Below are 27,722 nucleotides of genomic sequence, written 5' to 3' on the forward strand. Positions count from 1 at the left end.
GAAGAAATGCATGCTGACATTTTTATTGACCAGAAAGGAGGTGACCGGTCACCTGGATCGTCTTCAGAGGGGACATGAGTGTCCCCCAGCAGCCCCTGCGGCAATTCTGGTGCTTTGCACACCCAGTGCTGCTCTGGGGACGTGCTCCCCGTCTCTCTGCGTTACCCCCTTCCCTCTCTGCCTTCACCTGGGGCCCCAGTTCCTGAAGACCTCCCTTCTCCTCTTAGCTCTGTCTAGGTTTCCTTTTGGTCACGATCAGAGGAGCCGGTAGGATCGGGGGCTTGCAGATGGGGTCCCACAGAGCCTTCCAGAAGGGGACAGGGAAGGTATGCTTCCCCTTCCACCACCTTACACCAGAGCGGTTCCATTTTTATCAATTTCCTATGTTGGGTTTCCACGTAAGCGTCTGATTACTGAGTGTCCCGAGGCTAGCAGAGTTTAACCGCAGCTGGCTCAGCCCAGGTCTCACCAGGGGCCGCCGAAAACCCCCAGGTAAAGGCTCAGAGGCTGGGGGGGGCCCTGAGGTGGCCCCTCAAGCAGTGGGAGGAAGAGAAGAGGTCTGCTCCCTGCTGCCCAGGCCTGTCTGGGGCGAGGGCCACCTCTCACCCTGCACTGGCCAAGCCTGCCTGCCTGCCTGCCTGCCTGTGCAGTCCTGGCCGGACCTTTAACCCCTGTGGCAGCTGCATCTTCCCTCCTAGACAAGGGGACACAGGACACGGGAAACCCAAGCTACTCTCAGGGTCATGGGGTTGCTGAGGGAGCCCGGGCAAGCCTTCCCCTCCCACCGCCTGCAGAAGGAAGGGAATAATTAGAGACTATTAAAGGGAATTAAACCCCACCTTCAGAGATAGCCTAATGGCCCCCCACCCTCCTCTCACATCCGGGCCCCTCCCTGCTGCATCTGAGCAGCCGGCTGCCTGCCTCACAGGCAGAGTCCGGAACCCAGGGCCCAGGAGCCCGGACGCAGAAGCCTGGCCCCAGCTCCTGTCCCGTGCCTCAGGCCTCTCTGCCAGCCTGGCACCCCCCTCCTCCTGCCAGGCTTCCTGCCTTTGATGCCCTCCCAGGCCTCCCTTTGACCTCCTTGCGTTTTGAGCTGGATGCAGCCAGCCCTCATAATTAAAGGCTAGCGAGCAGATAACAAGCACCCTTCCGAGGACAGAGTCAGGCATTAGAGGGGTTTAGTTGCTTTTTTTTTTTTCTTCTTTTTAAAGCAAACCCTCCGCAGCTGGCTGCCCCCGTCCTTATGGGCCTGTGTAAACCAGCTGAGGGGGCCGGGAGGCCACCGCCCGGGGGTCCCCTGCAGGGAAGACAGCCCAGACCCCTGGTCCTACAGGAGCCACAGGCCAGGGCCCTCACATCGGAGCCCAGGCTCCCCGGGCCCCGTTCCTGGCAGTTGGAAGAGAGGACTGACGCCCGGCAAGCACCAAGGGCCCCTCAGGACGGAGGGGAGCGATGCAAAGCCAGGGCTGCTGGTCTTCCCCAGGCCCCCTGGGAGCTGAGCTGGGGTAGGGGAGGGAAGACGAAGGGTGGTCCTTCTCCGGCGTGCAGGCCGCTCCGAGGGGAGGCTGTGCGGTGCCCATCCTGTGTCCCCGTGCCCACGGTGGCCAGCACGTTTGCGGGCACTTGAGGGATGTGCATGTAGACCTCCCCCCGGAGGATGGAGGCCGGGGAGAGGTTCCTCGCTTTCACTCTGGCGGGCTTCCCAACAGGCGGGCAGAGAGGATGGCGGGCGGGGAGCAGGCTCAGGGCACCATGTGCCACCACTTGAAGGAGAAGGGCTGCCTGCGCACGTTGGTCCCGCAGTGGATCTCCCCGAGCAGCTTGTGGTAGGACAGGTAGTCGTCGATGAAGATGCAGTGGAGGCCCAGCGGCTCCAGCAGGGCCCGCACCTTCTCCTCCAGGCAGCAGCGGCCGTTGATGACGGGCCCGTAGGGCTTGGGGATGCCCAGGTACTTGCCCAGGACCACCATGTTCACCTGCGGAAGAGACAAGGCAGGAGGGAGGCCCGGCTGGCTGCGGACACTTGGCACCTGGGGGACCCTCCTGGCCTGTGGCTCTGGCAGACACACCCCCAGGGCCTGTCCCACCCTGGCCAGCATCCCTGGGCCACCAGGGCCGGAGCTCTCTCAGAATGAAGGTCCTGCCCAGCTGGTGTAGCTCAGTGGTTGAGCATCGACCAATGAACCAGGAGGTCATGGTTTGATTCCTGGTCGGGGCCGGCAGGAGGCAGCAGATGGATGATTCTCTCTCATCGTTGGTGTTTCTGCCCCTCTGTCTTCCTCTCTGAAATCAATAAAATTATATTTATAAAGAAAGAACAAAGAAGGTCTATGGAAGTAGAGAAGAAATAGATCTATGGTTGGAAGAGAGGATTGCCAACCGGCAGGGCTGTTAGTAACATCCATGGGAGATTTATATAAAGACACACCTTCCTCTAACACTTTCTTCCATCTCTCAGGAAATTGGCATAACAACTTGGTTAGAACAAGAGTTTACCATCATCTGACAGACACTTGTACAAAAAAATATGCCATCGCCCTAGATGGTTTGGCTCAGTGGATAGAGCGTTGGCCTGTGGGCTAAAGGTTCCCAGGTTTGATTCTGGTCAAGGGCAGATCCCGGGGTTGCGGGCTTGATCCCCAGTAGGGAGCATGCAGGAGACAGCCAATCAATGATTCTCTCTCATCGTTGATGTTTCTATTTCTCTCTCTCTTCCTCTCTGAAATCAATAAAAAATAATATATATTTATGGTGTGACTGTCCTTGTAGGGCTGGTGCATTTGTTCAGTGCACAGCTTGCTCAACTGTCCCTGGAAGCCCTGGTAATTACCACCATGTGTTGAGCATCTGCTATGTGCCTGATATATCATCACTAAACCGCACAGCCTTCCTCTGAGGCTGGGCCTGGGACAGGTTAAGTAGCGTGCTCGAGGCCACACAGAGAACTGAGAGGCTGAAATCTGGTTTGGTCTGGCCCTTACCAAAACTCACACGCTGTATCCTCTGCCAGAACGGAGCATTTTGGCGGCCTGGGGCTGAGACTGGGGTAAGCAGCTGGGAGCCTTGGGGGCACCTGGGCTTATCTCCAGCGGCATCCCTGCTTCCCTAGCTGGGGGCCCCGGCTGGGAGCCCTAGAGGTGGGGAAGGGACATGTCCCCAGTGCAGGGCATGGAGTTCTTAAAGGAAAAGTCAGCCTCTGCTTGATGGCCAGAGGAGCGGACCCTCTGGACCCACTTCTAGAGGGGAGGGCTGGGTCATCTCAGGGGGAGGTGGGCTGCCCTGGACTCTGTGGCGTCCCATTCTCCAAGCCTAGCCCCTCACCTCCTAGTCTGCCCTGCAAAGCCGTCTAGGACGGGATCAACATTAAGCTGGAGGGTCTTAGGCCTTGAACGACCCACTTGCTCACTAATGGGCCAGAGTCTGCCAGAGGAGGGGTGGGGCCGGGAGGCTAAGGGGAGGGAGAGGAGCCAGGTGCGGGGTGCAGGACAGAGCCAGCCAGGTGGCCCCTCCTGGATGAGGACTCAGGAGACTGGAGGCCGCCCCCTGGCTTGCTGGGGGACCTTGAGCAAGCCAACCCTTCCCCTCTACGTCCTCAGTTCCCCCATCTGACAAATGAGGGGTTCACTGAGCATTCCCTGAAGGCCTTTCCAGGAAACACAGACCGGGACCCTATGATGTGTGTTGGGGAGTGGGCTTCTGGCAGGTGTGGGCAAGGCCACAACCAAAGGAGGGCTGTCCAATGTCATGGGCTCTGACCCAGGCCTTACCAGCAACCCTCAGCCAGACGGAAGCTGGCCACCCCTTAGAACTCTGCTGCTCAGTACGGTAGCCACTAGCCACCTGTGACGGTTAAAACTCAAACTAAAGTGAAAATTTGGTCAGCCACACCAGCCATGTTTCAAGGGCTCAGTAGCCACGCGTGGCTCAGTGGCTCCCATGTCATTCTGTGCAAATACAGAACATGCCCATCACCCCCGAAAGTTCTCACGGCCCCGCCTCAGGACGGTGGCTCTCCACCAGGGGCGATTTGCCCCCGGGGCATTTTGGTTGCCACAACAAGGGGGGAGTGGGGGAGTGCTGCTGGCATCTTGCAGGCGGGGACAGAGATCCCGGCACTGGTTCCCAAGGGAATAATGGGCACTTTGGCCAGGACCCTGCCGATAGCATCGGGCCTCGCCCAGGGCCAGGCGGGTGAGCTCACAGTCTCTCACCTGCTTGTCAGCTGCCCAGGTAATGACAGCCCGGGAGGAGCTGCCCCCTGCCCCACCTGCTGGCCTCAGGAGCCCCGCTGGGGAGCAGAGAAGGTGGCTGAGGCCCAGAAACGGAAGCCCAAAACATGTGGACCCAAAGCCACACTTCCTTTTCCCATTTGGGGAAAGCCACGCCCTGCGCCTGAGGGATGTTGTGCAGCGTCCCTGCCCCCCCCCCCCCCACTGGGTGCCAGTGGCCCCCCTCCTTATTTAGGCAATCCAAATGCCCTGGGAGCAAAGTGGCCCTGGTGGAGAGCCACTGATTGGCACGGAAAGCACACACAAGCTGGGGGATGCGGGCCGCCCCGCCCGTGCCACCTGTGCCTGGACAGGGGGTTCTTTGCTCTTCTCTGGAGGCCCAACGGGATCCCCCCAGGCCCCGGCCAGGCCCCAAGCACCAGCACAGCTCCATGCTCTCACCATGTCAGGGAAGAAGGCTTCGGCGTGGGGGCCCCTCAGGTAGAAGAGCTGCGGTATGTCCACGATGTCCCGCTCCGTAAGGCCCAGCTCCCGCTTCAGCACCTCCCGGTTCCAGTCGATGCATTTCTGGGGGGGAGAGAGAGGATCCAAGGCTTGCAGAGTGCCTACTGTGTACAGCCTCTGTGCCTGTTCGCTACCTTTTTGCGACTTTGACCTTTGTGCCATTGCTACCCCAAGGTGGGGAAACCGAGGCTCAAGTGACCTTCCCTAGGGCCCTACCCCACAGGTCTCAGCAGCCACAGGCGTTCTCTCTGAATGATGGGGGACCCCCAAGAACAGGTGGCAGGCCTGCCCCTCACCTGCACAAAGACGCTGTCACTCTGGAGGATTCTGTCGGCCAGCAATTCATTAATGCTTCTCTTCACCTGCTGCTCTAACCCTGCGAGAGAGAGAGAGAGAGAGAGAGAGAGAGAGAGAGAGAGAGAGAGAGAGAGAGAGAGAGAGACAGACAAACACGGCGCATGGGCTCAGGGAGTCCTGCCCAGGCCTCCGTGGGCCCAGGCCTTCATGATCTGGGCCAGACTTTCCTCCCCACCTCAGTGCCAGGGCCTGAAGCAAGGATGGAGAAAGCCAGAGAAGGAAACCCTGGTAGGACCTGGCTCTGGCTGCCAGTAAATCCTGGGGCTGGATCACAGACCCCTTGGGAAGGGACAGCTGGGCTCAGGGCCTAACAATCACTGTATGGTTACCATTATTGAACGCCCACCATCTTCTGGGACTCCCACTGAGTTTATTATTCACCTTTCAAGCACTGCTAGGTAGGGTTCATTATCCCCCCCTACTCAGAAAAGAGGAAACGGGGGCACTGAGAGGCTCAGATTGCATCTTTGATGTCACAGCCAGCAAATGGCAAGACCAGGGTTCAGACGCAGGTCTCTCCAGGCCGCAGGCCACTCCGCATCCCTTCCCAGGCTCCGTTCCTCCGCGGAGAGCTCTGCGCTCTGTGCGGAGGGGAAGGCGCTCCAGGGGGCCACCGGGCCTCCGAGGGTCTGTCCGCTCCCGCTCCCAGAGGAGGGTCTGCAGAGGGGCCCTGACCACCCACCTGGCTCCTGGGCCCTCTTCCCTTACGCCCCTAGCCCTGCTGCTCCCTGCGGCATGGCCCGGGAAGGCCGCCTCCCTCTGAGTCTCAGTCTCCTCGCCTGTGGAAAGGGATAAGGAGAGGGCGTGGGAGACCCGAAGGGGTCAGAATGAGTGCCCAGCACAGAAGGGCACACGGGCATGCTCGCTGCTCCCTGTTCTTTTCCTGTCCCGGGGTGTGGCCGGGGACCGCCCCCAGGCACATCACCACCTCTCAGCTCCCCTTTGCTAGCCCAGGAGAGGGAGCGCCCTCATCCCTAGCTCCCACGTGAGAGTCAGGAGAATTAGTGACATCAGGCTCTCAGCTCAGACCTGCAGACAAAGGGCCTGGAGACGGGGCACGGCCAGGAAAGGCATCGGCGGTGCCCAGGGCTGGCAGTGCCAGGGCAGCGCCCCCGCAGGACGCCTGGGTCCTTGGCACTCACCGTCGAACTGGAGTGCCTTCCCGTGGCCCTCCGCTTTCTTCTCCTGGAACAGTTTAAGGCAAGCGCTGGGGCTCGCCAGGAGCAGCCGGAAGCCCTGGCGCAGAGGGAGGGAGAAAGCTCAGTGCACGGTTCCCCCCAGATGCCGGAGACCCCGAACTCAGGAGGGGCTGAGTTCAGAGGCCAGACCATGTACGCGATACTCCTCTCACCTCAGCGTCACCCACCGGTTACAAAGACCTACCAACAGGTCCTCCAAGCTGGGTCAGGCCTCTAGGCCTTTGTCCATGACGTTCTCCCTGCCTGGGGGTCCTTCCCTGCTTTACTCACCTGGGAATTCAGGCCCCCTCCCAGGCTGCTTGCTCCCTGAAGGCTGTGCCCTCCCTGGCCATCTCTGCAAGGCGGTCCACTGAGGGATTGACATATTGGCCCAGAGCCCACTGTCTGGGTTTGAATCCTACCCTACCTGTTCATTGCCCTTCTGAGCCTCAGTTTCCTCATCTGCAGTTGGGGGGGACCCAGGCCTGCAGGGGGAGGGCAGTTGAGGGGGGGCCAGGCCAGCAGAGGAGGGCAGTTAGGGGCAATCGTGCTGGCAGGGAAGTAGTTAGGGGGTGATTAGGCTGGCAGGCAGAAGCGGTTAAGGTAAGGTGACCAGATGTCCTGCTTTTGGCGGGGCAGTCCTGATTTTTAACAATTTGTCCCACATCCCGCGGCTCTTTAAAAAAGTCCTGATTTTTGGAAAGATTGGAAAGATTCTTTCCAAAAATTAGGACTTTTTAAAAACGATGTGGGACAAATTGTTAAAAATCAGGACTGTCCCACCAAAAGCGGGACGTCTGGTCACCTTAGGTTAGGAACATTCAGGAAGGCACTCAGGTGAGCAGTTGGGAGCCAGCAGTCCTGGATTGTGAGAGGGATGTCCAACTGCCCGTTTAGTAGGATCCTAGTAGGATCAGGCCTAAACGGGCAGTCGGACATCCCTCCAGGGGTCCCAGACTGGAGAGGGTGCAGGCTGGGCTGAGGAACACACACCCACACCCTGTGCACGAATTTCATGCACCGGGCCTCTAGTGTACACATCATAGGTGCTCAGTAAATGTTACCAATTTTTTTATCGGTGTCATTTCACGAGGGTCTTGGCTGAGAGGTGGGGATCAGAGGAAACACCCCGTAAGTGTGAGAATGTGTGTGAGTAGTGAGCCACCGAGCGCCCTCCTGACCTGAGCTTGGACCTCCTCTGAGAAGCCCTCCACGATGAATGCCCCCTGGCCTCAGGGTACCCTGCCTCTGAGCTCAGTGTGGATTAGGTGTTGAGTTGGTCCCAAACAGCTTTGCCCTGTTTCATCCCATCAGGTCAGGGAGGGAAGAGGTGGTTCGCGCAGGAGCGGGGGCACACCTTTTGGTCGGAGGTGGGCACGAAGGTCAGGAACTCGTCCACGTGGCCCACGGAGAGCCAGTCGGAGTAGAGCTCCACGGGCGCCTGCACCTGCTGCGCCTTCAGGAAGTCACGCACCACCTTGGCCATCCGCCGCCCACCTGACCTGCAGGGGAGGGAGAGAGTGGCCGTCACCTCATGGTGACCTGTGGGTGTGTCAGACGCAGGGCCCTGATGTCTCTTGCATCTCAGAGTTTTCGAGGATGTAGCGCATCTGAGGGTGTGGAGTCTGCATTTTGACAAGCATCTTAGCTGACTCGAGAGAACCACTGCCCCACTCAGCTTGTGGTTCTTGAGATGAAGTCTGAGCATTGTCAAGCCACCCTTTCTTAGCAGACAGGGAAGGAGGGCGGGATGAGGGTGGCCTAGAACAGGGGGCAGGGGGGGAGGGGCACAGGAGCTGGAGCCCCAGGGCTGTGGAGACGTCCTCACCGTGCCCCCAGTTCACAGATGAGGCAGCTGAAGCCTTGTCTAAAGTCAGAACAACATATTATTCTTCGGGCACTTTCCACTCCCCTTGACACAAGTAACCAGGTGCAAACACACGTACAGAGATTCTTTGCACTATGTTTTACGAGCCCTAATCCTTTTGGCTCAGTGGATAGAGCGTCAGCCTGTGGACTCAAAGGTCCCAGTTTCGATTCCGGTCAAGGGCACGTACCTTGGTTGCAGGCACATCCCCAGTAGGGGGTGTGCAGGAGGCAGCTGATTGATGTTCCTCTCTCATCGATGTTTCTAACTCTCTCTCCCTCTCTCTCACCACTCTGTAAAAAATCAATAAAATATATTTTAAAAAATATGTTTTACAAAAAAGGGATCACATGTCTTGCCTGGCTTGTCAGTTGAAGGACATACGGATGAATCCGAGCCGGCATCCAATCTGGTGGTTCTACCTTATACAGGACACAATCTGGCCTTGCCCAGGCTCCTCCTCTGTCACCACCCAGCCAGTGACACCCTCGTCACCTAAATAATCGCAGTGGCCTGTCCCTTTCCCCGTTCTCCCCGCTTTCGGCCTTGCTCCTCCGCAGCCTAACCAGAGGGGAGCTTTTAAATATGTCAGAGCATATCCCTCCTCTGAACAAAACCCTCACAACACTCTCATCTCACTAACGGTAAATGCAAAGTCTTCACCAGGACCTGCACAGCCCCACCGATTCTGACGTCCCCTCCTGCCACTCTCCTCTTCAATCACTCAGGTCCAGCCAAGCCGACCTCCTGCTGTCCCTCTAATACAGCAGGCACGTTCCTACCTCAGGGCCTTTGCACATGCTGTTCTTTCTACTAAGAATCCCTGCCCACTCCCCACAAGTTTAATTCAAATGCTACCTTCTTCCACTATGAGGCCTTTGAAATGAAAACAATTCCTCTTACTTTTCTCTATCCAGTGTTCCCCAAAGTGTGGTATGCGTCGTGCCCCCAGGGGTACGGGAAGAGTTTGGTGGGGGTACGCGTTGCACCGGAGTTTGGTGGGGATATGCACTGCACCGTGCTTAGCTGCGCCTAGTTCTATGTTCTCATGAGTATGAGGGGTACTCAGCATTACGAAAGTTATAGAAGGGGTACACGTATGTCAAAGGTTTGGGAAACACTGCATCAGTACTGGTTGGCACACTTGATGTCTTATTGTCTGGCTTCCCACTAGGATGCAAGTTCTAGGAGGGCTGGGATTTTTGTCTATGCTCACTCTGTATCTCTTATATAATAGATGCTAAAAGTATATCTGTGAATGATATTCATCCCTTTGAACCACTAATCTGTGCTAATCCAGGGCTGATATAAATCAAATATGTCATAGACACCGTCTAGAAAAAAGTCCCCACAAGGTAGAACCACCGGATTGGACAACACTGCTTTGATTTTGGGGATGGGATTGTGGGAAATATTTTTCTTGTATTTCTGTTATCTTAATAGAGTGCTGGTAATTTTATTTTATTTTATTTTATTTAATCCTCACCTGGGGATATTTTTATTGTTTTTTTAAATTTATTTATTTATTTATTTTTAGGGAGAGTAGAAGAGAGATGGAAAGACAGAGAGAAACACCGATGTGAGAGAAACACATCAATTGGTTTGTTTCCTCCTGCACATACTCCGAGCAGGGACCAGGCCAGGGCGGAGTCTGTAACCAAGGTATGTGCCCTTGACCAGAATCGAACCCAAGACCCTTTGGTTTTCAGGCCAAGGCTCTATCCACTGAGCCAAACCAGCTGGGGCCAGTGTTGGCAATTTTAAAAGCCTTCTTACAAAACAGTGAGATGATGGAGAAGAATTAGACTTTAGAAACTGCACATGAGCAGAAAGTGGCAGGAATCAGAGACATGGAAGGTGGAGGGGGGGTGCAGAGTCTCCCTCCTAGGGGTGCTCCACAGCCATCTGCCCGGACAACCCAGGAGGCATCGGACCTGGTCTCTGAGCTACATCAAAGCTGCCACCAGGAGGCAGCATTGCACAGAGGTTGTTTTAAATGTGAGGAAAGAGAGTGAACTATGATTAAGCATGGACCAGCATTTGTTGGGCTCCGTGTGCCGGCCTGAGGCTCCCCACACTCTCCTCACCAGCCACTCGCTCACCTGCAGCCCAGGCCGACCCTGGGCCCCTTCGAGCTTGGCTAGGACAGCAGATGTTTTGACCTCCTACAGGGAGAAGGCAGCAGCTCTATCTCCTGCCTCTGCATCAAACTGCACATCTCCCAGCTCCTCTGGCTTTCAGGAGGCTGGAGACCTGGCTTTCTAGGTGAGGCCTCCTGAGACATAGGTATATCTGTACATGTGTCATTAAGCTCACACAGTTCAGGCCAAAGACCGCCAACATCCGTTTGTGAGTGTCCTCCTAAGATTCTGTGACCTTCCAAATCCAAGAGTCTAGGCCAGTGGTCGGCAAACTCATTAGTCAACAGAGCCAACTATCAACAGTACAACGATTAACATTTCTTTTGAGAGCCGAATTTTTTAAACTTAAACTTCTTCTAATGCCATTTCTTCAAAATAGACTCGCCCAGGCCGTGGTATTTTGTGGAAAAGCCACATTCAAGGGGCCAAAGAGCCACGTGTGGCTCGCGAGCCGCAGTTTGCCAACCACTGGTCTAGGCCTCCGAGCCTCTGATCCTTGAACCCATGCAGGAAGCTAAGACCGCTTCTCAGACTGGAGACTTGGGTTGGCGGTGAGGGAGCCGGAGGGTGGATGCTGCGGTCCGTGCCCTCCGCCCCGCACCCCCCTCCCGCCCCGCCTCTCACTTGGGGAAGCTGCTGCCGATGAGGATCCGGCCCAGGGGGTACTCCTTGCCGCCCACGGTCACCGGGGGGCTGACGTCCAGGTTGCCGAAGGAGTCAAGGCCGGAGGCGCCAGCGAAAGGGATTTCCTGGGTCACGTATCCAAAGTCAGGGCCCTATGGGAGGACCGGCAAGACACCACCCCCAGAAGGAAGGGTCAGTTAGAACAGAAAAACCACCTCTACCCACTGTTCACAGACTTTCCCATTCTCCGAGCACCCTGCAATCCAAGTCCAAGCCAAGGAGAGCACCCTCACTAGAAAAGCCCCCCGTTTGGAAATCAGGCGACACACTCCTGCAGAACCCGTGGGCCACAGACTACATCCAAGTGGACAGTGGACAGCCTTTTTTCCAGAAAGGCAACAAAAACACGGCGGATTGAAGCTGTCCTCCTGGGGAAGCACTTAGCTCTGAATGCATATTAGGAAGGGAAAAGATTGACAACTTTAGCTTCTGTTTCTGAGGGGGGGGGGGAGGCCGGGGGTTGAAGGGGGATGACAAATTAATCCAAAGGAAGTAGAAAGAAGGAAAGGATAAAGGTGAGGGTGGAAATCAGTGGGAAAATGCCCTGGTCAGACACGCCCTTGACCCAGACTCACCCTGCAGGGCTCATTGTCCATTTGCTGGATCTCGTCCCTGATCCCACCTGGCTGGGGTGAATGTCTTGCCCTGTCTGTCTGAGCACCCAACTACCCCACCACAGCCCTCCCCGCTCAGACACCAGGGTTATCCGGGCAGTGGGGGCGTGGGGGCCGGGAACAGGCAGAGTCCCTGAGCTTCAGGACCTTTCTAGGCTAGCCCAGCAGTAAATCACAGGAGCTATGGAGGCTGTCCAATGTCTACTTGGATGTAGTCTGCGGCCCGGCCTCTCTGGTTTTGCATCTTGGTGCCACCACTAGCTGTGTGGCCTTGGGCAAGTAGCTTAACCTCTCTGAGCCTCAGGAAGGAGAGACTTGAAGCGCCCCCTGGATTAAATGAGTAACCTTGTAAAGCTGGGGAGTGCCTGGACCTCAGTGCACAGTTGCTAGAGCTGCTCTTGTGTGTAGGAAACAGCACAGCCTGGCACACAGTAGGTGCTCAGAAAACCTTGGTTACCTGAAGAGAGGCCCCAGCTCATAAAAGTAAGAGCCATGAGGGTTTAACAAGAGTGCATTCCCCTCAAAGGGCAGTTGGGTTTCCCCCCAGGGATGACCCTTCTGTTGGCTCCCCCGTGGAGGAGGAAGGTCCTCAAGAAGACTTTATTGGCTAGCCCCTCCCAGAACATGGAGCAATTTGCATCCTATTTGCATATTTGCTCAAACCTCCCACGGACACCCCATTTGCCACAGCCCGTAGGCCACCTGTGTCCTTTTGCCCTCCAAAGGACCAGGACTGGGCAAAGCTGATCGGGGTCCCATAGGAGGAGCCACCCCAGGGGTTCCCACTGCGCCCTTGGCCACATACCAGGATCCTCTTATAGGCGAACTCCTTCAGGCCCCGGTCCCGGGGGGAGTCAAAGACCACGGGGAAGGACTTGTGGGGTGCCTCCACGTAGCCAAATTCCATCTCGTCCTGGGAAGAGAGACCAAACACTACAGTGACCTCCTTGGTGTGGTTTTTCAGAACGGGGTGATGCCCCCAGGCCGGGGGCAGGGCGGGGCAGCAGATCCTCCCTAAGATCTGGGGGGTGCAGGAGAGACCCCTTAGGACCTTGGCTAGGAGAGAACTCTGTCTGGGACCAGGGCATTTGGAGGGAAGCAGGAGAGACGGGTGATGCAGGCAGCGGGAAGCGTTCCCCTAACCTGCATTCCCCACCCTGAGTCCCGGGTCCCAGGGAGCCTGGCCTCTCTGGAGCCTTTCCCAAAGCCCAGTGAAGCCGGGCTCAGCCGCCCAGGCCACCCCACTGCCCCCAGGGTCTGCTCGGCACCCACCTGGATCCAGCGATCATTTCGATTTTCGACCCAAGGGCAGATGACCAGCTTGCAGTTGGCTTTTGACACCAGGTCAGACATGTCCTTCAGAAATTTCTCATTTGAGCCATGAGGGTCTATCACGCTGCAAACAAAGGGAGAGGAGAGGGTAATAACGGCCTCTGGCCGTGACCTTGGCTTTGGGGCCAGGAGGTGGGGGATGGATGGGGTGGTCTTGATCTAGTCTGTGCTGGGCCCTGTGTAGCCCTTGGATGCAGAGATTCAAGCATAGGCCTCCCTTAGAGAGGCTCACAGGCTGAGAGATGGACAATGTCCCATTATCACATTGGGTGACAGGTGCAAGGTGAGGGACAAGCCCAGGGCTACGGAGCCCGGCGGTGAGGCACCAGCAGGGGCAGCCATGGTGGAGGTGACCCACGGACTGGATCTCACTGGTTTAGGTGGTGGCCAGGGGGCAGGTAGCTCATCCACTCCTGTTCCACACGCCTGACCGGACCGGAGGAGTCCGGGTGGGGTTAGGGAGCCAGAGGAAAGAAAGAATTCCCTCTGAGCACCTGTTTGGCCACGCCCTTCCCCGCCTCTTGATTTATGTTTCAGGTCAACAGTGGCACTTTCCACTGGTCTGACCTCGATGCAGGGACCTGGCATGACCTTGCCAACAGAGGCCCGCCCGGCCCTGGAGGGGAGGGGCCTGACGAGGATTCTGGGAGGTGGCAGGAGGACAGGGATGGGCCAGGGCTTTCAGGCCACTCCGGAATCTGGCTTTCCATGTTTATTTCAGGCCCAGGAGCACCCCCACATCAGAGAGAGGCTAGGTCTCCTGCAGCCACCAGCTGCCTGACATGGGCCTGGTCTCACTGCCTAGACCAGGGGTCGGCAAACTGTGCCTCACGAGCCACACGAGGCTCACAAGCTGTGATTTGCTGTCCTGTTGACTAGTGAGTTTGCCGACCACCGGCCTAGACTGAACCCAGAATGTTCTGGGGCTTTCGCAGGCAGGACAGGGTAGGGGCAGGGGCAGTGGAGGTTGAGTCGGTGACCTTGGCCAGGGCCTTTAGCTGCTCACGGCGGGTGGGCTAATGGGCCCAAGCCCGCCCACTGCTGTCCTGTTCCCAGGTTGCGCCTGCGGGAGCCCTCACAGATTTCCTTCTGGTCCAAGTGAGGGGCCCACCACAGAGCAGCGTCTGTTCCTGTCTCCCCAATTCCAGAGATGGCAGGAGAGCTGCAGGGGGAGTGAGGCCTCACCTGCACACATACAGCTCCAGGGGGGGCTGGGTGTTGGGGGTCATGATCCAGGGGGCCATGCGGAAGGCCACAGTGTCTGTGAAGATGGGCACCTCGGGCAGGGTCTACGGGGAAACGAGGACTCAGTGGTCCTGGAGCCTCCAAACTGGTCCCCCGAGTCCCTCAGCCCCTATCCCAGCCCCCGATGCCCTACATACCCCCATGTCCACCAGGCTGACGCTGAGAGAGACCAGCCCCGGGAAGTCAGCACTGGGGAAGGTGAGCCCCTCCACATAGAAGTTGATCTTCTGCTCCCCTGGCTGCCGCTCGACTTCGTAGGACAGGTGCTGGGGCCCCAGCACCTGCCTGTAGTGTGAGAGGGAGTTCCCACCTAGGGGAAGCAAAGTCAGCACAGGGGCCAGCGCTGGGGCGGGGGGTGTGGGGCTGTGAGGACAGGAGAGAGGAAACCAGGGGTAGAGCCACCTCTGTGCTCGAGCTACTCCAGCTCTGCCATGCACAAGCTGTGTGACGTCGGCTCAGTGACTCAGCCTCTCTGAGCCGTAATTCCTCTTCTGGAAATGGGCTAACATTCTATTTCTCATGAGGTCAATATAAGCTTTAAACCAGCTGGCACAAAAGGCGAAGACAACCCAAATCAACAGATGAATGGATAAGGAAGTTGTTATATGGCCGCACAATGGAATATTATTCGTGCAGAAAAAAGAATGTAGTACTCATAGATGCTGCAACATGGGTGAATCTTGAAAGCACTAAGGTAAGTGAAAGGAACCAGACACAAAGGCCACACAGTGTCTGATTCCACTGGTATGAACTGTCTAGAATGAGCAGATCCATGGAGACAGAAAGCAGGTTAGTGTTGGCCAGGAGCTGGGGGTTGGGAGGGGGGGAAGATTGGGGAGTGACTAGTAATGAGTACAGAGTTTTTTCTGGGGGGGAGGGGATCAAAGTGTCTTGAAACTAGAGAGAGGTGGTGGTTATACAACATTGAGAATGTACTAAGTCCCGCTGAATTGTTCCCTTTAGAATGGTTAAGTTTATGCTACCTGAATTTCACCTCAGTTTTTAAAAACATATTTTATTGATTTTTTACAGAGAGGAAGGGAGAAGGATAGAGAGCTAGAAACATCGATGGAGAGAAACATCGGCCAGCTGCCTCCTGCACACGCCCCACCGGGGATGTGCCCGCAACCAAGGTACATGCCTTGACCGGAATCGAACCTGGGACCCTTCAGTCCGCAGACTGACGCTCTACCCACTGAGCCAAACCTGTTTCGGCCACCTCAATTTTTTTTAATTGAGTAGTAAACCTGGCTGGGTGCTCATTGGTTGGAGCATCGTCCCGTGAACCAAAAGATTGCGGCTTCAAGTCCCAGTTAGGCACATATCTAGGTTGCTGGTTTGTTCCCCAGTGGGGGTGCATACAGGAGGCAACTGATCCATGTTTCTCTCTCACATCCATGTTCCTCTCTCTCTAAAAATCAATAAAAACATATCCTTGGGCGAAGATTTTTTTTTTTTTAAAGAGCAGTAAAATTGAGAGAGAGAAAAGTGGTAGTTCTGCCCGCCTCCTCTCCTGGGAACTGTCCAGGCGGTTCTGGTCTCATCCTGGTTGGCTGCCGTTCCCGCACCAAGGCTTGCTCCTGCGCTGGTGTCATGGTGTTCCAGGCCCGGCCCCTGCCTAACCTGCCTCCACTGATGCATTCAAGGATCCCTCTGGTTCCTGTCAGGCTCATTTAGCCAGAACAACAAGTCTGGGTCTGTTCGAACAGAGACGCATGAAGAGGAAGAAGGAAGGGGCAGGAGAGGCCTCTTGCTATTAATAAAAACGAGGAAGGGCACTCAGGATTAAGGATGGGTAAGTTTTAAGTCACAGACTTGATTGATTATATCTCTGGTAGACTTCCCAGGGGAGGCCTGGGCTTCAGCTTTGCTGGTTCCTGCCCCCCTTCACCCCCACTGGACAGAGCTTATCTGGGCATCGGGGGCTCATCCCGAGCTGAGTGACCAGAGGGAGGAGGAGGAGAGGACATGGGAGCAGTGGAGAGAGAAGGGGCTTTGACACTCAAGAGACCTGGGTTTGCATGCTTGTTCCACCCCCACAAGTGGTTGTGTGACCTTAAGACAGTAAATTCAAGCATCTGAGCCTCAGTTTATGCCTCTGTAAAATGGGACTAGTTATCAAGCCTCCTTCTCGGTTAACATGTTGTGTCCGGATGGAGTAGCTGTGTGTGAGCTGTAATGAGAGTTACGGGAGGCCATGGAAGGAAGGGGGAGAGGTGGACGAGAGAAGACAGAGCTTGGGAAGCAGAGGACGGACAGGGCAGGACACCGGGCCACTCACCCCGAGCACAGAAGACGCCCACTCTTTTGGAATCAGAAAACGGCACGCTCAGGACCAGCTTGTGGCTGTCGAAGAGCTTGTCAGGGCCGTCGCAGGTCAGCACCATGGGGGACATGTCCTTCAGGTCTGAAGCGAGTGGCACCCTTGAGACAAGCCTCTCTCTACCCCACTGGCCGGCTCCCGTCCCATCCCCCCTGACCCTTCACCACCGCACCCCGTCCCCCTGGACTACACCAGGGTCCCCGCTGTCGCTCACCTTCCAGTGACGTCAGCTGGCTGTTGTCAAGGTCAGGCCTTCTGGACCTGGGACTATCCCGGTCACAGTTCACCAGCAGAATGGCCCCATAGCCCGCAGGGCCCCAGTGCCAGGTTTTCTGTGGTAAAACAAGAGACTTCGGGGTCAGGGGGACCAGGGGGCTCTGGGAAGGGGCTCTGGACATGGCTAGGGCTGGCTGCTTTGTTAGCTTGGAGACGTTTGTATCCTGGCTCATGGTTGAGCTGTGTCCTATGAGGCAGAAGGTCACGGTTCGATCCCTAGTCAGGGCACATGTCCAAGATACGGGCTCGATCCCCAGTAAGGGGTGTGCAGGAGGCAGCTGGTCGATTATTCTCATCATGGATGATTCTATCTCCCTCTCCCTCTTCCTTCCTCCCTCTGAAGTCAACAAAAACATATTTTAAAATAAATAAAGTCTGTTTTGAAAGGTTTGCAGAGGGCTCGTGGATTTGGGCACTGAGCTCCATCCAGGTCTCTAACCCGGAGTCCCTCCACCCTGTGGGGTGAGTGACCTGCGCACTGCTCACAGCGGCCCCACCCAGCCGTCGTCACCACACTCCGCACAGCCTTCGCCAGCCTGCCCTTCGCCAGGGCCGAGGCTGCCTCGCCCTGACCTCGATGGGACTGGAGGAGAGTCGTGGAAAGCCTCCTCATTCCGCACCCTCCTGGGGCCTGTGCACCCACAGTCCCGCAGACCCCGCCCAGAGGCCCAGGCTGAGGCGGGAAGGATGCCTGCGGCCCTGCCTCCGAGGTCGATCGAATCATCCACGCTCTTCCTGACACGCCTCTGCTTTCTGCCCACCAACCCCACAGTGCAGCTCACTCTCCCACCTCACAGGAGAGCGGGGAGGGGCTGTGGGACGTCACGTAGACGGGATTCAAACTCTGGTCTGGGGGTTCTGCCAGCATATATGGTGCTTGAGTTCACCCTCTGGGAAGGGGCTGCCCTGCCCCAGGGCCCAAGATGTGCCTTGTGAGACTGGCCTCACTCACCACCTGATCCAGGCAACCCAAGCCATCCATGGCAGCCCTGCCCCGTCCTGTCCACCAACCTGTGGTCCAGGCTTCCTCTCTGGGGTCTTTCTCTAAACTACATCTTCCGCCCTCTAGGATGGCTCTGAGTACTTCCTATGGGGTACTGCCTTGAGCTCCCCCTCCCTCCCCCTCACTCTTTAGGGTGTAACTAGGCTGTCCACAGCCTCCTCCACTGGAAGCCTCGCCTTCCCCTCGCCTTCATCAGTCACTCAGCAACCTTTATGAAACACCTGCTGTGTTTGGGTTCCAAACAGCCTACGCAATAGAAAATGGACCAAGCACACGAACCAGCCCCAAGGGCAAGGTGGCAGAAGAGAGACCCAGAGGGTAAGCTGCTGTGCATCGCGCAGTGTGAGTTCCTCCCCCTGGGCCATCTGACAGTCCCCAGATGGGTCCCCTGCACGGCTGGGTACCACAGACCCTCGGCATCCATGGCCCTTCTGGAGGGAGGGCCCATCCCCACCCACCCCACCCCACCCCACCCCACCCCAGGCCCATCCTCAGGTTCACCTGTCTGCCCTGCGGGCTCGGGGTAGCCAGGAGAGCCTCACCTTGTCGCCTTGGCTCCGCTTCGCCTTGCCCTTGCGGGCCATGTCAACATCCAGGGAGACGTCTAGAAAGAAACAGGAAGGAGTTGCCTTGGCTCACCAGGCCCCACCCTCTGCCTACAACATCCAGGGGGGGAAAAGCTTTGCACCCCCCCCCCCAGGCCCTTGAGAAGTGGGAAGCCTGTTCTGGGACGCCCTGGGGCAGCCCTGTGTGGTGCTGGGTGCTGGAGGGACCCACATCTTTGTGTCTTGAGTTTCTTGCTCATCTACACTCGCTGAGTTGGAGGCCCTGGCTCCCATGGTTGGGGACTGGGCCTGAGGCTCTGGGTGCTGGTTTCATAGCTCTCGGGGCCAGCTGCCCGGGTGCTCAGGCTGTGGGGGGACGGGGAGGGTGGTACGTGGCTGTCTAGGGTTAAGTGCCAGCCTGGGGGTTCCCGTGGGTGTGACAGTGGGACTCCAGGTGAAGGGGCCATTGAGGGTTTAGCTGTTGACACATGGGCAGTGAAGTTTCTAGATACCTGTGGCCCTAGGTATTGCTGGGTCTCCCTCTCTGATGCTCTAGGGAGCCACACCCCTCAATAGTGGAGGAAGCAGCCATGGGCTTGGACTCAGGGCCCCCCTAAGACTCTCCACAGACGCCACGGAGGAGTGTGGGGCGATGCAGAGGGCCTGGGAGGCAGTACGTACCGACGCCAGTGAGGTGGAGCACACTCTGGCCCAGGACACGGTCCTCGCTCCGCCTGAAGTAGGAGACCTTCACCTGTGGGGACACAGTCAGCCCTAAGCCAGCATGGCCGCCGCTTCAGAGACAGCAGTGACCAGGGGTTTGGGGGTGACCCACGCCTCCCAACAGCCCCGCTTAGAGGCAGGGCAAGGCCCGGGGTCCCAGGTCCTCCCTGCTGCTGCAGGCCCATGTCTCAAAGGCTCCAGGCCTGGATCCCGAGCTGCCTTATCCAGCTGGAGGGGCTCTGGGTGCCTCCCCAGCTTCCGGGGCTGGGCAGGGTGGGGGCAGAGTATAGAGGGAGCAGGCGGACCCTTAGAAACTCATGGGGGATGTCAGAGAGAAAGAATGAGAGAAGGGCATCCACTGCCATTGACTTAGGCCAAGTTACTCAAGGCCTCTGTTTCTTTATCTGTAAAATGGGAACAATGACCTCCATCCCATAACAGCCAGTGGTGATGAGCTTTTCCCAGGATCCAGAACCCATGCCAAGTGCTCTCTCCAGGGCCCTTCGAAGGCCCCAGAATGGCCCCAGTAGACAGGGCCCATGGGTAATGAGGCTGCTCAGGGCCCTGCTGTAAGTCGAGGAGACAAGGTCTGAACCCGCAGCGGGCTGCGGGGCCTCTGCTCTCAAAGGCTGCTCAGTCCCTGCCCAGTCAGTGGGTCCGTGTGTGGGGTGGGAGGCTGGGGCAAGTGAGGCGGCTGTCATCTGAGCAAGAGAAGACTTCCCAATGGTCAGGTGTGCCCCTGCGTCTGCCCGGAGGCACAGATCCAGCCCACACCAGAGTGGGGGGCTGGTTTGGGCGTGGTCTAGGCTGAGCACAGGATTGGTGTGGGATGTGTGTGACCCTGACGGGAGAGGAGCAGGCGGTGGTTTTAGGGAGAATTCATTCACGTGGACGTGCCACGTTGGGCCTCGGGCGGGCTTCGTGTGTGGGGTGTCTGTGGAGCTGTATCAGGATGTGTCATGTGGACACAGGTGTCCAAAGCCTTCGGGGTTTGGGTGAGTGGGGTGACATGTGGATGAGGTATGCTTTGGAGGGCTCTTACCTTGAGATCGTCTAAGGCCTTACTGGCTGTTTCCACGGCTACAGTCAGGTCCACATTGGGGTCCAGGGGCCATTGGGTTCTGTCTGCGGGCACCGTCACCCGTGTTGGATCGTAGAGGATGAAGATGTGAACCCCTGGGCTCCCGGAGACCCGGAAGGTCTCGGCGCCCCTGGGCACATCGCTGCCAGAGAAAGGAGAGGGGGGAAGGGTACGGGGCTCAGGAGTGTGACCATAGCAAGGCCACCCAAATGCCACCTGACCACTGGGCTGGGAATGGTGGGGGAGGGCACTGGGCAGCCTAGGCTCCATCCAGCTGTCTTCTGACCTTCATGTGGCTCACCTGGGCACATGACCCCCGGCCTCAGTCTCCCCATCTGTAACATGAGGGGGTGGAGCAGAGCACTGGTGCTGAGCCCTTCCAGCAGACCTCCCTGGGGGTCTGAGACATCAAACAGCCCAGGCTCAGCGGTTAGAGCCTCAGCCCATGGACCAAAGACTTCAATTCCCGGTCAAGGGCATGTACCTGAGTTGAGGATTCACTCCCCACCCCCAGTCCGGGTAACTGCAGAAGGCAACTAATCTGTCGTCTGTCTCTCTCTCTCCCCCTCCTCCCTCACTCCCTCCTTCTCATTCTCTCTGAAAAGCAATGAAAAAAATATCCTCAAGTGAGAATTTTTTAAAAAAAGGGAGATGGGGATGGGGCCAAGTCACAAAGTTCAACCCTCCAGTTTCACAGCAACCCCGAGACTCCAGGAAGCAGAGACAGCAAACCTCTGGACACCCCCACCCCCCACCCCACCCCAAGGCGTCCCGCTCTCCTGCTGCCAACGGGAACCCACTGTCAGCGCCACTCCCGGGGCCGCTGGGCAGCCTCCTCACTGGTCTCCGAGGCCTCCGGGCCCTCTCCGGCCGCTCCGCACGCAGCACACCTGAGTCACATTGTGCTGCTCCGTTATGTTCGCAAACAGTGGGGCCCATCACACCCAACAAAGCCCCACAATGATAGATACGGTCCCCCCTGGTGGCTCCCTGCCACCTCCCGACCTTTCTCCCCACTACGCACCCCTCCCCCTAGCCCATTCTGCTCCGGCCACACCGACCTTCCAGCTCTTCCATGAAGCTGCCAGGCTGCCCTGCCCCAGGGCCCTTGCACTGGCTGCTGCCTCTGCATAAAATGGTCTTCCCCCTCCTCACCCCCAGCTATCCGCAGGCTCCCTCCCTCACCCCCTTCCGGGATCGGCTTAAATGTTATGTTCTCAATGAGCTTTCCCATCACCCCATTTAATCTGCAGCTCACCCCGCCTTCCCCCTCATCCTGTTCCTCTGCTGATGCTCACTCACTCCGTTTATTGCCCGTCTCTCCTGCTGGAAGCTCAGCTCTATGAGGGCAGGGTCTGTTTTGCTCAGCGCTGTGTCCCCAGCACCGGTAACCGTGTCTGGCATGTAGCCGGAGCTCATAAGCCCTTGTTAGAGGCATGGGTGGGCTCCGGTACCTCTACTCGGCAGGGAGACTCGGCCCATCCGTGCCGGGGAGGGATCTGGAACTTGGCTGGTGCCAGTACCCAGGGCATCTCCCCGTCCACCTGGTACCACATCCACCTACACCCCGGGGCTCTGGGCTCCAGAAAGGGGGGCTGAGAAGCCCTCCGTCGGCCAGCCCCCAGCCTGGGGCGCTCGTCTTCCAGGCTCCGTCCCTCTCCTCACACCACCAGCTGCCCCGGCCACGGCCACAGCACGTGCGGAGGCTGGCCTTCCTGGGCCGTACGGGAGGCGACGCTCTGCAAACTCCGGCCACAGGCGCCCAGAGCGAGGCCAGCAGGCCTCAGAGGTGCCTCCTGTCCTTCGTCCCCTGAACAAACCTGGACTGTGCACCCCCTCGCTGAGCGCTGCGCTAAGGCCCTGGGTGCCATGTCTCCAGCACCAGTGAGCAACACCCCATTCCTCACATCTGGAATCTTCCCTCAAATCCTCCAGCCCACCCAGGGCAGAGGGACGGGGTCCGGGAGGAGGAGAGGAAATGGAGGTTGGATGTGACAGGAGCTGGAAAGGAAAGGAGAAGGTGAAGAGTGGGGGTGATGCCAAGACTGGAAATGATAAGGAGAGGGGGGCTCAGAAGCGGCGGGAAAGAGGGGCCGATGGGGCTGAAAATGGCAGGTGGCAGCAGGGGTCAGGGGTCAGGTAGGCCCCGGCCACGGAGGCCCCCCCTGATGAACAGCATTGTGCGTCTCAGGAACACACACTCCCCCTTCCCACGTCCAGAGTCTACAGCTCACGGACCTCTTGTGGCCCCCAGGGGACTTATGGGGGACCCTGGCCTCCTAGTTTCCAAGAACCTTCAAATTCAGACGCTAACACGTGCGGTGGAATGGGAGGCGGAACAGGCTGGAGGGAGGAGGAGAGGAGGTCAGCGCGAGGCGTGAAACCCGTGTCCCAGCCCGGCTGCCGGAACCTGCCAGTCACTGGGATTAACCCCGGCATCAATCCTGTCATTAAACCACCGCGTGAAGAGCACGCGTACGCCTCGCTGCACTTCCGTGCAAGTTAAAAGCACTCGTTTATTCCTCATTAATTAAGGAATTAAGTACACATTGGCCACACGTTTTAGAACTCTGTCCCAGCATTTTCTTGTTTTGGAATAAGGGAAGGCAGCTGCCTGGGTCCTCCCTCTGGCTCGTCTGAGAGGTCCCATAGCGACCTCCCACTGCGCTCCTTGAATTCTAGTCTCGGATCTCAAGGGTCTCTTTGGCTTTGATGCGTTTGCAGGGCTGAGGGAGGTTTGGGGAAAATTCCAGGGGAATATCCCTGTCCCCCACCCAGCCAGCCTTCTTCTCCTCCATCCCGAAGTAAACAGTCATCATGGCCTCCGGGCTGGGCAGACAAGGAGGGCCACCTGGACCACTAATGGGTTCCCCATGTTGTATGAGTCCTCTGGGGGCCAGGGAAGTCTGGCCAGACCTGGGTCACGGTGCTGAGCTAGCCCACTGGGAAGGGGAAGGGAAGCAGGGTGGTGAGCTGGCCCTCTGGGGTGAGGAGTCAGGGTGAGAAGCTAACCCTCTGGGGTGAGAGGTCAGGGTGATGAGCTTGCCTGCTGCAGGGAGGGGTAGGATCTGCAGCACATGCTACAGGGGAACTCTAAGGGCTTCTCGGGCTGAGACACCCTGGGGCACATGATCTCCCAAACACAAACATCTCTCCAAACCACCTGGGAGAGATGAATCACTTCCCGTGACGTCACCCCCACACGCCCATCTCCGCCGGCTCTCCTGGCGGGTTCAGACTCCGGGCAGCTGGGGTGACGGCACACCTCCCCCTCTGGGAGGCTCCCCCTCCCCCCAGCAAGGCTGGCTAGAAACCCCTTACGTAGCCTCAGCTGGCTAATGCACCCAGTAAGGGGGTGGGGGAGCTCCAAGTTCACGATCAGGTGCAGCCTCTTCCTCCTAGCCGGCCAAGGCCTTGCAGTGAGCCTCAGGCTCCTCTTCAAACTTCCCCAGATTGGCAACACCATCCCCCTTTGTTCACCTCCCTTGGCACTTCCACCTCCCTTTCTGCACCCACGTCAGGCCTCGCCGACGGGGGGTTCTCTGGGTCCGTTTCCACCAAACCGCTGCCAAAGCAGCTCCTGCTTTCTAGTGCGGAGACGCAGTGGCTTGCACCCTAGTGACCACCATCGCCGGACAGGAGGTTCCTGGCGGGCTCTTGAGTGGAGGTCTCTCAGAGTGCTCACTCAGGACCCCGAAGCAACACCCCTCCTCAGAGCCAAGCAGAGCCCGGAGCTACGAACCCTGCCCTGCCCTCTGTCCTCCCGCGCTCTGAGGCGTGATGGAAAGCACAGGTCCTAGAGGACCCCCCAGACCTGTCATGGCTGTGAGTACTATCCATGCACAGGGCCCTCAATGCACGTCTCATACATTCTCCTCCTAACCCACTGGTTGGCAAACTCATTAGTGAACAGAGCCAAATATCAACAGGTCAACGACTGAAATTTCTTTGGAGAGCCAAATATTTTAAATTTAACCTTCTTCTAACGCCACTTCTTCCAAATAGACTCGCCCAGGCCGTGGTCTTTTGTGGAAGAGCCACACTCAAGAGGCCAAAGAGCCACATGTGGCCCATGAGCCGCAGTTTGCCGACCACGGTCCTAACCCAGGACGGTGCATGCTATTGTTTCTCCATTTGTCAGATGAGGAAACGGAGGCTCAGAGGCGTGCAGCAGCTTGCCTGGGGCACTCTGCCATGAATCGGGGAGCTAGGATGAGAAGCCAAGTCTGTCCAACTCCAGTCTGGGCACTTCACCTCCACGCTGGACTGAAGAGGAGACACCGCTCGTCTTGTTGGGACTAAGAGAGGGCCAGGGGCTTGGCCCAGGCCAGACAAGTCAGTGGCCTCAGGGAAGGCTCCCAGAGGTCCCCGTGTCCAACTCCATCACAGGAGACCTGGCTCTCAGTCAAATGCTCACCAAGGGCCTGAGGTTCTGAAATCCCCTTCCAGAAACAGCCACCCACGGATGGGAACAGGGGTCTGGAGTCGGGAAGACGGGGCCCACTAGGGACCTCTTCCCTCCCCTGGGTGTTAAAACAGGGTTGCCGGAGAAAGTACAGGATGCCTCGCTCAATTAGAATTTCAAATCTGGCCAAAACCGGTTTGGCTCAGTGGATAGAGCATGGGCCTGCAGACTGAAAGGTCCCAGGTTCGGATTCCAGTCAAGGGCATGTACCTTGGTTGCAGGCACATCCCCAGTAAGGGGGGTGCAGGAGGCAGCTGATTGATGTATCTCTCTTATCGATGTTTCTAACTCTCTATCCCTCTCCCTTCCTCTCAGTAAAATAATCAATAAAATATTTTTTTAAAAGAATTTCAAATCTGAACGGCAGATTTAAAAATACAAGTACGTCCCATGCAATACCCACAGTGGACCCCTGAAACCGTATGGGTGGTATTTATACATTCCATGTTTCGTCCTACACATGCATACCCACAGTAAAGTTTAACTTATAAACTGAGCTCAATAAGAGAGGAACAGCAATAACTAATAATCAAACAGGACAATTATAACAGGATCCTGTAGTACACGTTCTATGACTGCTGTGGCCGATCCTCTCCCAAAAGACCTTATTATGCAGGGCTCACCCTTCCGTCCCTCGTGCTGAGGTGGGAGGGTACGAGGCCTACGTGACCAGACGCAAGCAGGTGGGTGCTGGACCACAGGGTGATTCACATCCCAGGCAGAACAGAACGGGGCGGTGAGGTATGTCATCACACTACTCAGGACGGTGCACAACTTCAAACCCCTGAATTCTCTATTTCTAGAATTTTCCATCTAACATTTTTGGGCTATGGTAGACCACAGTGAACTAAAACCGTGGAAAGCAAAACCGAGGATCAGGGGGAGCTACTGTACTTAACAACAACAACAAAAGCTGCTGTTTATCTGAAACGCAACCCTCACCGGGAGTCCTCTGTGTTCATTTGCTGTCTGGCAAACCCTCCCCGTCCCATCCCCCTCCTCCCCCAGGGTTAAAAGGGCAGGAGACGGGGGAATAAAGCAGTCATAATATTGCATGTAATAACCATGGATGGTGTCCGGCGGGCACTAGACTGATGCGGCTGGTCACTTCCTAAATTCTATAAATGTCTAATCACCATGCTGTACGCCCGAAACTAACATAATAGTGCACGTCAATTGTAAAAAAACAACCCGCTCTCCCTCCCAGGAGCATGCCCGGGCTTTCACCTCCCCCCCTGCCTCCCCCACAGGTGTGCATCTCCTAAACTCCAAGGGACCCCAGGAGACTTGCAGCCAGGGGTAGGGCGACAATGGGCAGCAACCGCTGGTCCCCCAAGCCTGTCCTCAAGGCCCCTTTGCTCTGACTCTCCGGGGAGCTGACAGCAGCCCCCGCCTGGGCTCACTTCTTCCCCAAACATGCCCAGACCCAAAGCAGCTTGGCCTCATCTCTCTCCTGAGGCTTCTTCTACCCTCAGCCCTGCCTGTTTCACTGCCTCCAGCTTTAATACACATCCTCTCAGAATCAGAAGAAGGAAAAATAAATTTCTGTAAAGGAGCAAGAGAAGATGGGATCTCTGCTGGCCGCTTAGTTCCGGGAGAACCAACCCCACCGCAGGGCCCCCAGTAGGACCTGCAGGGCTCCTGGCTCTCCTTCCCCGGCCCTGTCACAGGGGCCTCAGGCCACTGCGGAGAGAGGGCCGGCCCCAGGGCTCTGGGGCCGGAGGCGCACCTGAGGCCTGGTGGCAAGCCAGGCCCAGCATTCACTCACCGGACTGGGAGCGTGCAGGCACTGAGACCCAGGAGGGCCGTAGGAGCTCAGACCCCCACCGGGTCACAGCCCCAGCCCCCTCTAGGAGAGGGTTCCCGCCTGAGCCCTCACCGGCAGGGGCCCCAGACCTGACTGTTCAGCAGGATGGAATCCACAGCTCATCTGTCAGAGCTGGGAAGGTCCCAGGGATCCTCAAGTCTAACTCCAGCAGCGGCCAGGTGGGGAGCCTGAGGCTGTGCCCGGTCCCTGGGCCCGCCCCCATCGGGGCAGAGCCAGGGCAGGGAGGATTTGGGCCGACAGAAGCTGCTGCTGCTGCTGCTGCCCCTCGGATGTCATCGCTGCCACCATTGCCCCCTCCCCCACCCTCATTTTGACCAACACAAGCCCCTCTTGTTTGTTCTTTTCCTTTATTAACTCATTGAATCAGCCCCTAATTAGTCCCTCCTGATGCCTATCACCCTGATTAGGTTTCGAAAATCAAGTTGCCACACACCTCACCCCTCCACCTCAGAGAGGTGAGCTGTTGGCAAGAAACTGAGGGACGCCCAGCCCTGTTCCCTGGTTTGAGCAACTCCTTCTGATGCTACTCCACACAAGCTCCATCAGACCCCAGAATGCAGAGCCCAGACCCCAAAGCCTGACCCCAGGGCTCAGAGCTGGAACCCTTGTCCAGGGGCTCGAGGCCAGAGTCCTGACCCTGGTGCCCAAGGTGGACCTGATACCCCAGGACCCTCCCTCCCAAGCCCTACAGCCAACCCCACCTGCGCGACTGTCAAAACAGGAACCGGGCGCCCATCCCACACCCACCCCACGGCCTCGGCTCCTTCTCCCTGCAGCCAGGTGGGCGCCTCTGGGTTCTCACCTGCGAACGTCCACGGAGGTCTCCACTCCCACCACGCACACCGCATGGGTGGGCTTCTTCAGGCTCAGCCGCACCGTCCGCTGCGAGGCCATCCTCCGCCTGCTCCAGGCCCCCTCGCTCCCGGCGTCCCAGGTCCGCTCCTGGGCACCTCGGAGCCGGGGAGAAGCGTGAACTCTGACAGGTAGTGCTTTCCTCCTCCCTTTTAATTTCACCCGGAGACCTGACGAGCCTGCCTGAGAGCTAAGTCCCCACCTCCTGGCCCCACGCCCAGTCCTCCTCACTCGCTGTCAATCCGGAGCCCTGCGGAGGAGGCCCCAGGGCCAAGGCCTCTCTGGAGGATGGAGAAGGGAGTTTCAGCTGGTGCCCCTGGTGGGGAGCTCAGCTGCCAACACAGGACTTACCGAGCTCCCATCAGCCCCCTGGCCCCCTTCCCTGGCTCTGCCTCGCTCCTCAGACTCTGGGTGCCTGAGCCCAGGCTGTAAAGATGTCAGCGTTTACAGATCTTATCTCGTGTGACAGAAAGCC

General features: G+C 57.6%; 1 protein-coding gene across 1 annotated transcript; it reads right to left on the bottom strand.

Moving 5' to 3' along the window:
• PADI1 (peptidyl arginine deiminase 1) lies at positions 1–27,393 on the bottom strand. Its single transcript, XM_036444538.2, has 16 exons — positions 27,198–27,393; positions 20,064–20,244; positions 18,980–19,052; positions 18,296–18,357; positions 16,689–16,806; positions 16,433–16,558; positions 14,289–14,461; positions 14,092–14,195; positions 12,847–12,970; positions 12,380–12,487; positions 10,901–11,052; positions 7,626–7,770; positions 6,233–6,326; positions 5,030–5,109; positions 4,671–4,796; positions 1–1,976 (listed from the first exon to the last, which is right to left on the bottom strand). The coding sequence occupies exons 1-16, from the start codon at positions 27,287–27,289 to the stop codon at positions 1,743–1,745; spliced, it is 1,992 nt and encodes a 663-aa protein (XP_036300431.1). The 5' UTR covers positions 27,290–27,393; the 3' UTR covers positions 1–1,742.
• Positions 27,394–27,722: the final 329 nt, after the last annotated feature.

The sequence above is a fragment of the Pipistrellus kuhlii genome, unplaced genomic scaffold (genome assembly GCF_014108245.1).
Source record: "Pipistrellus kuhlii isolate mPipKuh1 unplaced genomic scaffold, mPipKuh1.p scaffold_m20_p_2, whole genome shotgun sequence".
NCBI classification, from domain to species: domain Eukaryota; kingdom Metazoa; phylum Chordata; class Mammalia; order Chiroptera; family Vespertilionidae; genus Pipistrellus; species Pipistrellus kuhlii.